We start from the raw sequence: 10415 nt of genomic DNA, 5'->3' as shown, positions 1-10415 counted from the left end.
TTTGTCGTTGTACGGAATAGAAAAGAAGTCAGAAGCTCTTATCGGTCAGGATGAACATAGCTCCCCAATGACTCTGAATCACACTGAAATCCCTGTGTTGAATCCAGGTGCACTGAACAAATCTCTTATCTGCATTAAACCTTTAATCTCATTAAAATGTAGTGCATCATCCAAAGTGCACCAATAGATGAAGTTCAGCTCCTTACTACTTCACAAGCCTCTTATGAAACAGTAATGAACTCCAATCTTCAAGGAAGATCTTTCTAGCAGTAAATTGTTTCCAAAAGGTAGTGTACTGCCTGTTGCAAACTGGTCCTGGCTTATCCTGAAAGTGGGTAGCTTAAATGCAATACTGATTTTTACCACAGTTAGAACAGCAATGATCCTGCCTTTTACCATTATTTATGAAGAGCTTATACCAGGAGATTCTTCACTGACTAAGTTGTATCAATATTTAATATTCTTTCAACAGTTGTTGACAATACATTGTCTTTGGTGTTTTTAAGTCAGAGCTGCAAAGGACTGTTCATACATTCTATGACTAAGGGTTCCAAACAAGGAACTCCAGGCATTTAGCACAGCTCATAAAATCCAAGGTAATGACAGCCTTTTAATTTCTGTGCTGAGAATTGCCAGCATTTTAAACAGGACTTTGAAACACATTTGCCTCAACATAATACAGCTAAATCTGAGATGACTTTAATCTTCACAATTTGCACTCAATTAGGATTTACTTGTAATACTGTTGGGTAACATATGGTCATGTCTGATGACAGCTCCCAGCCAATAGACTTCAGGCTCAACATACCAAAATAGAATGTGGGGGGTTGTTTTCTTCTGCTCACAATGTATTTGAGACCCTATTGTATTAAGAGTTTGAAAGAGGATCAGAATATGCAGCATGCAGGCTGTACCACTCTGAGCTCCATGACAAAGATATACAGGAACGGATTCCTGGCCTCAAGTCTGAAATGAATAGCCACCCCAGCCACTCTGTTTGCTGGAGGTAGCCACAAGAATAGACTCTGGAATCTGGGAAGAGCGTGTTTCTGAACTCTCTCAAAATGTTGCCACACATGAATGCATGTGGAGGGAGGAGTCCAAAGATGGTCTGAGCCTGGCTGGATGCACTCTGTTGGTGTGTGAGTGTCCTGAATGAAGCCTGCCACTCACAGCTTTCAACTTTCTGTGCAAAGGGTGTCACAGATGTTAGATACAAGGTGCTAACAGTCACCTCGTCTTACTCAGAATGTAACAGACATGGATGAATTGCCATGAAGACAATAGTCAGAAAGGAGACAAGAACAGAACTGCAACTGAGCATTTTTAATCAGTGTGGCAGATATTAGCTCTGCCTTCCATACCTAAATGAGGTCTATCTATCACTGCTTAACTCTTTACATGACAATTTTTTCCATAGCATTTAAAGAAGTATTTCCAGTTATGAACAATATTCTTCTCCAGTGAGGCCTTATATAAAGGTTAAATATCACAAAATGGCACTTTCCTGCCTGTGATTTCTATATAATATTATTGTAAGATAAGAAAAAATAGTTTTCTATATTTTCCTGAAATTTGTTTTGCTTTTATCACAGTCTATAAAGATTTTCATATCAGAAGTGCTGGAAGCGGTAGCTGAGCTTCTTATGAAGCAAAAATACTGAGAAATATATACAGTATTGTGATTAGATAAGGCAAAACCCCACAGCTCAATTTATCTCTTAAGTTAAGCACATTCATTCTCATGTACTTTATTGCTGCCACATAAAAAAACCCCCAAAAAACAGCTTCATAATGTAAATGTAAAATTAAGGATTCTTTCCAACATGCACAATTTAAAATGCTAGGCCAGTGGAAAAAAATATTTTTCCTCACTGGATCTGTTCAGTAATCTATTTCTATTGAAATTCAATATGAATATTCAGTATGGATTTCTGAATTCAATGTGACATGTAACTTTCGCTGCTACCTTGGTAATTCTTTACAGATGGTGTTAGAAGTTAAGAATCCTTTCTGTGTGGTGTGAATTCCTTAAGATTTGGAGAATGACTATTTGCTTACTCATTTTGGGGCACATATAGCTTAAATTTTTATCAAATATGTTGTTTAATGCAAGTCTGTTCATTGAACTCTGAATAATCAGATCCAAAATGTAACTCTAGCATCTATTCTAATTTATAATATAATTCAAGCCAAAGTCTTATTTTGATTTTAGTTTTGAGCAGAGCTAAATAGCTAAAGCCTAGTTTTAGCTTTTATAACTCATAAAACTTTATGATCCTTTAAAATCTGTCCACAGGTATTTCATTTTCTGACTTCCTGTGGGTATGAATTTCCCACATACTCTGAAAAGAGGTATTTTTTATCTGTCCCAGGCCAGTCTGCTTGCAGACTCTGCATTACTCAGGTCACATGCTAAAATTCTTCCATAGGCACAAGATTAAATGTTTTGCTGTATAGTGTTTGCATTTTATATAGTATTCCCCATTTCTCGTGCGCAGCTGCTCCCACCATTCCCTCATCAGACTCATGCAGATATTTGGTCACGGACAAGCCGCAGTAGCAGGAGGCTCATCTGAAGGTGGCAGCAAGAACACCTTTTTCACTGGCAGAGATGCCAACAGGATAAAGGTGAAAGTTGGGATAAACTACTTTTGGTTTTAGTGAAGCCTTTAATGCAGCCATTTTTTCAAATTATATGTATGAATAAGAATTAATTTAAAGGTGATAGCTGGCTTCCAAATACTGAGAGGCAGAATTTATTAGCTCAAGCGCAGGACTATGCTAATGAAATATTTAATGCTTCCAGGACTTCAATAAGTATTTCTAGACAAACCTTCACTGCCTTTTATAGATGTACAAGTCTGGGTCAGTACAGCTTCATAGCTGTCTGTGACAGGCATGACTGGATTGCATAGGTATGGTCTGAGACTGTCTATTCTGTTCTGTTCTTGTATTGTTTGGTACAAAGGAAAACTTGTTCCTGAGTAGGCTTTCTAGACCCCTGAGAAATAAAAAGAATTAATAATAACACCCTCAGATTCCTTTCTAATTCCCATAACAAAGAAGTAATGTTAGATTTTTTGTCCCAAGGCTTTCCAGTTTTTACGCCATACAAACCTGTATAGATTAAAATTAAAGCTGGAAGCTTTCTTTCACATTATTTTAATATTAAAATATTTCCATTTTATAAAAATGAAAATAGCATTCTGAGTTGCTTAATGATTACATTCATAATAAGAAAAACTTAAATCCAAAATGTGTTAGATTTTGATATTTTTTAAATATTCCCTTCCCTTCCCTTCCCTTCCCTTCCCTTCCCTTCCCTTCCCTTCCCTTCCCTTCCCTTCCCTTCCCCCCTGTTTTTACAGTGATCAAGAAAAAAAAAAAAAAGAGAATGAGAAGATGATTTATATTTTTAATGTAGGATTGAGTGAGGGTAGAAAAAATGTGTTCCCATTTTGAAATCTCTCTAATTTCAGCCAGGAGCAGGTGGAGAGTCATCATGGTTTATGAAGCACAGCTGTGATAAACTCACGTTGAATAGCTCCACTGAACAGATGAACTATTCTATTCTAGATAAGTAGAAGATTCAGGAGGTCATCAAGAAAATGCATTACAAATATGCAACCTGACCTAGTTCAGAAACATACTTTTGAACATGCAGTCCCTGAATAATCGGTATATTATGTGCTTGCATTATATTTTCTGTATTCTCTGTGTCCTACATTTTGGATAGATTTACATGTTCAGTACACCAAGCAGAGTTAGCCAATCATCAACACTGAATATTAAATACTGTATCAAGCCCTCCTATCCTGGGGTTATATTTGAAGCAGTGAGAGGTCCAGACACCCACAGCAGGCTTTGTTTGGTGGCCATCAACAATTGCTGCCCCCAAACCGATCCCATTCCTGCAGATGGTTCTGCCCCCAAACCGATCCCATTCCCACAGATGGTTCTGCCCCCAAACCAATCTCATTCCTGCAGATCGTTCTGCCCTCAAACTGATCTGATTCCCGCAGAGGGTTCTGCCCCCAAACTGATCTGATCCCACATGGAGTTCTGCTGAGGGTCTGAGGCTCCTGATGGCTCCTCCTGGCACTGCTGGCCCCCATGTTGATGTATGCCCCTTGAGCTGTGCAGCTGTGACATCGGCCTTGTGTTTATGGTAAATGAATAAGTTTTCATTCTAACTGTGCATCTGCTGAACACTGCACAAGCCCCAACCTGCTCCTCAATAGCTGGTCAACATTCACAATCCAGTCATGAGGGCTTTCTCAGTGTCCAGTGGCGCCCAGCTTGAAGCAGGGGCAAGATGCTTACCTGTTCTTCACAGCCTGTGGACTCTCTAGAGCCATCATGGCCACTTGGCTGACTTCTTGCATCCCAAAGCATTTGAAACCTGAGCGATCTCAAACAATTATTTAAAATTAAATGTGCAAAACTACATAAATCAAGCTGCTAAATGTAAAGCCAAACACCAATTTGACACGCACTTCAGCCATGCTGAAGGTAGCAGCAGCTGTAGTGACTACTGGGCTCTCATTTCATCTTGACCCTGTTCATTACCCTATGGAAAGATTCATGTTTCATTTTCCTACCATGCCAACCAAAATGTTAAGCCAGCGGGCGTATGATCGTTAAAGCTGGCTGGAAGCACAACTGATATTTTTCACTGAATATAAAAGCAACTTCTAGTCCAGTTTTGTGATGGGATCTGTAGGTCTTCTCTGGAATTCTGAGAGCATAGCTAGGAGCTGAGGTTTTGAGCCAAAAATGGTTTGGGGTATATTTTTTCCCATCCAAAGAAGGGAAATAAAGACCGATGTTTGTCTTCAGAATGTAACACCCCCCACCCTCCCTCAATTCTTGAGAATTTCTCTCTGTGAAGGTTTTTCCCCTTCCCCATTTTTTTCATTTAATTATGGACAAATTCCTGTATTCAGTGAAGTTAAAATATAACTAGGACCTTGTGTTTAGATGACTGGAGGGCACTTAGCTACAATTACATTGACACGAGGGTGAATAAGTCTTCTAATGTGATCAAACCAAGTACATGTTTGGTTGTTTCTGTCACTTAAAAGAAGTTTTGCAAAATGTCAGGAGCTTAGGAGAGAGGTACAAAATAGGGAGACAATACAATAGGGGGCTGTGGCAGGAGGAAGACATAACGATGACTGTAAGATGACAGAAGCCAGTGGCAAAAGGATTACTGCTGAGGGAAGTTTAAGAGGTTAATGGCAAGCAGCTAGGGATGTATGGAGTTTGCATGGACCCAGATCCCAGATCTGATCCAATTGCAGACCAGTTCTAAAGAAAAAGACTATAAATCAGTTCAAGAATTCTAGTGAATCGTGCTTTGTGCTCATGGTTTGTGATCCAACCAGCAGTTCTTGATAGAATTACAACTGCCCTGCTCACACTCACCTGCCATTTGCTCTGTATTAGGTTAACAATAGTAAATAAACTGTGTATTGGATTTCAAGCTGACCTGTTCATGCCAAATGAATTCGTCTTGCCCACAGGCTGTCCTAATTCAAAACAGATGGATCAATTTAAATTCTGTTGCTTCCATACATTAGGGTAATGTTTAGATTTTTGCCTCATCAATATTCTTCACCTTTTTGAATGGATGCAAGGTCTGTTAAGGATTTGGTCCAAAAGGGTTCTCAGGTAGATGTGTGTAAGGTGGTTAAGGAGTAGAAGTGAGGTGCACTATGGTGATGTTGTACAGCACTTACCCCTGTCACCTGCAACCAGTTTAAGACAGTTTGTCCTTTTACAGGCACAACCTCCATTAGCATCAAAGGAGGTCTACTTTAATTGCAGGAAAGATGGTGTCCTTGTTTAGTGAAAATAAAACTGAAGTCAGAAGAATGATAGTATGATAGTATATTTCTCATACAGAAATGTAATAGGACATAGATAGAAGTTTTCCATTTTTCCCAGACTTCTAAGGGGTGAAAGAATTTTGTATGCAAAATAGAGTTTCTCCTAAGAAGAAATTTTTACAAAACCAGAACCTCATGCCAGACTCTGAACAACAAATTTAGGCCTCTAAATAAGCAGCCTAAGCTGACATTTTCAAAAGTGCTGAGCTCTGCCAACCCCCACTGCTCTTAGGATACAGCTTCTAAGGCTGGACATTATTTGACTGCATGTTCTTGCAAAGAAATACTAAGAATATGCAGTAGGTCAAAGTGGCTCCTTATCTTTGTGCGGCGATAAGGGCAGCTGCTCCTCCTAGGAAACAGTGTCTTGGAAGCGGAAGGCTGCACTTCTTATCATTCAAGTGTGTGCCATAAAGGGGTAAAAATAGGGACATTGAGGATAAGAAAGCTGAGACTAAGGCACCTGCTACCCACAGAAGGAAACTTGGGAATGAAATAAGTGAGAGTCTCTTCTGTTTTGAATACTGCAAATCTTCACTTACAGGAACAAATAATTTGCCTGTAAAAGCCTCTGAGATTACTGATATGAGAAAAGGCTTCCTGGATTTAGATTCCTGACTTTATCATGCAGACAACATTCCATTTACTGAGTTGTACTGAAGCTGAAAATGTCAGAGATGACTGAGAGAATTAGATTTCGAGAGCTGTTAAACCTTTGCAGGACATTCTAAACCCCCACTGAAAGTCCTCTAGTTTGTGACCTAAATACAGTTGATTAAACAGAAAGTTTGAAATAAGGCATTGACATTGTATCACTGTCACCAGATAATGCATAGTTCATTGAATCTCACAACATTTTAATCCAGTATTCACTTTGCCATGATATATAATGCAGGCTATTTACAAAGATTGCCATTCTTTAAATGCCAATTTTCCCTTAAAACAAGCAGCAACAACAGCCAGCCCCATACCCTGTACCCTGCTCCAAACCTTGTTTGTAATGGTCTTCATTAGCATCACTATTGTACAGATTTACACAGGACAGAAAAAGGGGATGTTCCTATGTTTAGAGATTCAGCCTTGTATACTACCTGCAGCCACATTCTGCCACTTTCATCCCTTCATAGTTATATATCAAAGTGGGCACACCAGCATCATCTTTATAAAGAATGGAGATTGAATCCAGTTTGGTTGGAACACAACAGGCCTTGGAGGCTTTTTTGGGATTTTGGAGATGCACCAGGGTTTGTACAATAGCATGTTTAGTTGGGGTCACGTTATCTGTCAGAGGGAAGAAGCAGCCTCCTTTACACTCGAAAGCCTCATAATCTTTTGGTGCAATGATCCAGGAATCCCAGCCAATCTCTTCAAAGTTCACATGGAGGGAAGTTCTCCTGCAGTGGTTGGCTCCAACACTTCTCTTGCTTCTGGAGGAATGCAGGTGGGATCCAGTGATGGCCTTCTCCTCTCCCTGCTGTTCCTCTTCAGATGAGGTGTTGTTCTTCCCTAGTTTCTTGAGCACGCTTTCCTGTTCGTGAACAATCATCTCACGGAGCTCCACTTTGGTCTCCTTTGTCCCGTTGCTGCGGTCATTGGAGAACACGATTAACAGGGGCAGGTTTTTTGTGTCAGGGGTAACACTGACATCCAGCTTCCCACAAGTAAAACCACTCAGAGATTTAGTCTCTATAACAACCTCTAGCTTATTTTTAGTCTCCAGTCTGTCTGCCCTGACCCATCTTTTCACAGCGCTGGACACTTCGAACATCTTCCAACCACATTCCTGGATATTGTGGGAGACAAGGGAAGATTTGGAACTTTCTGGGTTTTCCCAGTGGCCATCATCTAGAACGTCATAAATTACCATGTTGCCTTCCAGCCTAGAGAGAGACCCAACTTCCCTGTGACAGGAGATATAAATTCTCAGTTCAGCTCTGGTGATTTCCTCATATTGTGGAATAGAGATGTTGAAGAACAAAATGTGTTTCTGAAATGGGTTTTCTTCTGGTGAATCTAAAGAAACAACATCTGCAATAGGAGATTAAAATGTGGTTACAGTGCTTCTTACTGTCCAAGTAATTGATTTTAAAAGACTCAGGATATATTTTGGAGATAAAAAAAAGAGCATTATACCACACAAAACAGCATTAAAAAAAAAAAAAAAAGAAAAATTCTGTCTTCTGGCCAAGTTTCAAGGGCAGAGAGTGAAAAGAGGAAATGGAAGTCCCTGGTGTTGGTAGTATTTTACTATGATTGCATAGCCAGGTGAGTGTGTGGAGGGAAGCATAAAGAGGCTGCCTAGAACAAACTGTGGATGATGGTGGGCAGTATTAAGTACATAAATAAGGCAAGTACAGAGTTTTCAGATTTAGCAATTTGCTAAAGATCTTTTTTACGCAAAGAATTTGTAAAAAACCCAATGATTTCCTACTCTTCTGCTCTAATATACGTATCTAAGTGTCTTTAAGAACTGGCTGTGTTGAGGCTTTTGTTGTTGTCTTCAGATAAGCTTGAAAGCAGTTTAGACTGGGAGTTTGGGGAAATAGAAAAGTTTTTAAATGTCCTGAATTGAAGCTCCAGTCTCTGTCTGAACTGGGTCTTGGTGATAAACAGCCTTTCATGCCCAGGTCCCAGACTGTTCCAGGCTGGACTCCCTGAGTTTGTGTGGATTTGTTCATGTTTGTTGTCTGCAAATCTATGTGCAGTACCAGCAAGTCTGCCTTGGGAGGGGCAGATATTTGGCTGGAAGATCAGATTGGTTAAATTTAAAAGTCATTCCTGATGTCTGTTTAATGCTCAATGTAAACTAACTGCTTAATCATGACTGGGTTTTAGGGCAATTTTAATTGGCTGCTGCTGCCATTTCTTCAGATCATTTACCCTGTAAAGGAGTTATAGGGGAGAGTGAGATATGGAAACTATCATCTAGGTCCTATTGTTGAGATTTCTTTCTATTTCAGGACTAGGGACACTAATTTGCGAATTTGGCATTCTCTGTAGTGCTGTTATTTTTCTGTTTATATGAAAAATATGTCTATTTTTCATATAAACAGAAACTTCATTTCTCCCTCCTTCATTTTTGTAACAAGGATTGCACTGACTTCTAACTTTTTTACTGCCTGATGGATCTTTTAAAAGTCTATTTAATGTTAGATAGAAAGGCATCTTGAATTTTTTCTGTTGATATAAGCATGACAGCCATTTCCATATAAATCTTTGTCTAACCCAGAATTTTGGAGGAGCAGTGCTGGTCCTTGTTTGGATCCATCAATAAATTTCTCAGCTGGTTGCTGTAGTTTTTAAATATGTACAGAGCCCACCAGACAGAAAAGCTCTCTAGCATCAGTCTCAATCATAGGTGATCAAAAGTTTGCATGCTAACATAAAAACTCAGTTTGATATAGCTAGAATTGAGAAACATGCTTCATGTAAACCTTGTTATTTGGTGCATCCTCTTAGCTCAAGCATTTGAGAAGAGAATATTGTACAGTGAAAATATCAAAGAAGAAAAATAAAGGTTACTGCATTTTTTTAAAGATTGAAAGAAACTATATAGTAAGAATACAATACAAAGTTTTAATGTTTAATTTCTAAAGAATCTGGGGAAGTTAGGAACTCAGTTTCTTCTGAATTTTAAAAGAATCTGACTATTTACTATTAATTTACTTCTTTAAAAATTGTAGTCCACATATTGAGGACTTTTCCTACCTTCAGTACTGAAGCTCCTTACAATGTTGGATGCAGGGATGGAGGACTTGTCTGCAGCATATCTGTTGTATAAATCAATCATGAACTGTGGGGGTTCTTCTTTGGTCTTCACTTGTGAGGGGACTCTTGACAAATTCAAACTCCTCAGTAAATCCATCTTCATATTCTCCAAGAAAGATTTAAAGTTGAAATGGGTCTCATCTTCTGCTTCCCCAGGATGAAAGTGTGCATCAGACTTTCCCATACCTGACAGCCTGTCCCAGTCTTCCACAGGCTTGCCTCTTGTCAAACAAGCAATGATGTTGAAAACAGACAGTGCAGCTAATACTCCAAAACAACACATTTCTTCTACATTTACTTTCTGGTGGAGAGACAAGAGGACAAGGATATTTTAGCTGATTGCCAGTCTTGTTTCAATACTGACAGAGGAAAGAAGATGTAAGGCAAACAACTGGAATGCCCTTTGCAAATCACTTTCTGGTGTTCTTTTTGCAGTCTGCTTCAAACCCCAGCCTCTTGTCAGTTGTCAAGCAGATTGGTCATACACTTGTCCTTATCAGAGTCATTGATGCCATGCTTCAGCTTCTGTTATCTAGCAAAGCTCTTAGTTAATGAAGATTCTGTAAACATCTGACAAACACATGTGGCTGGTGGGAAGGACATTGTATATTGTAAAGAATCCACATTTCACTTTAGGGTCATCTTTGCTTAATTACATTCTTCTATCATTTCCTTGCCAACACAGAGAGAAGCTTTCTTAGGGACGCAGAAGTTTACACTGTTTTCAGCAAGACTAGAAAATACAAACCTAGA

The 10415-nt window shown here is 39.2% G+C and overlaps 1 protein-coding gene across 1 annotated transcript; it reads right to left on the bottom strand.

The window, feature by feature from the left end:
* Positions 1-6981: 6981 nt before the first annotated feature.
* GDF2 (growth differentiation factor 2) lies at positions 6982-9945 on the bottom strand. Its single transcript, XM_054277365.1, has 2 exons — positions 9603-9945; positions 6982-7922 (listed from the first exon to the last, which is right to left on the bottom strand). Exons 1-2 carry the CDS (start codon positions 9943-9945, stop codon positions 6982-6984), a joined length of 1284 nt encoding a protein of 427 aa, XP_054133340.1.
* Positions 9946-10415: the final 470 nt, after the last annotated feature.

This window comes from Melozone crissalis, unplaced genomic scaffold (assembly GCF_028551555.1).
Source record: "Melozone crissalis strain CALT ecotype California unplaced genomic scaffold, PUWL_Pcris_2 ptg000019l_1, whole genome shotgun sequence".
Taxonomy (NCBI): domain Eukaryota; kingdom Metazoa; phylum Chordata; class Aves; order Passeriformes; family Passerellidae; genus Melozone; species Melozone crissalis.
The sequence above is the reverse complement of the archived record's forward strand: the minus strand, read 5'-3'. Positions and strand labels throughout refer to the sequence as shown.

Bases quoted from the DNA above. Each gene is read 5' to 3' on its own strand.
- GDF2 (XM_054277365.1), bottom strand. From the start codon at position 9,945: ATGTGTTGTTTTGGAGTATTAGCTGCACTGTCTGTTTTCAACATCATT. The intron at 7,923-9,602 runs GTAGGAAAAGTC...CTCCTATTGCAG, and splicing joins AAGGAGCTTCAGTACTGAAG to ATGTTGTTTCTTTAGATTCA.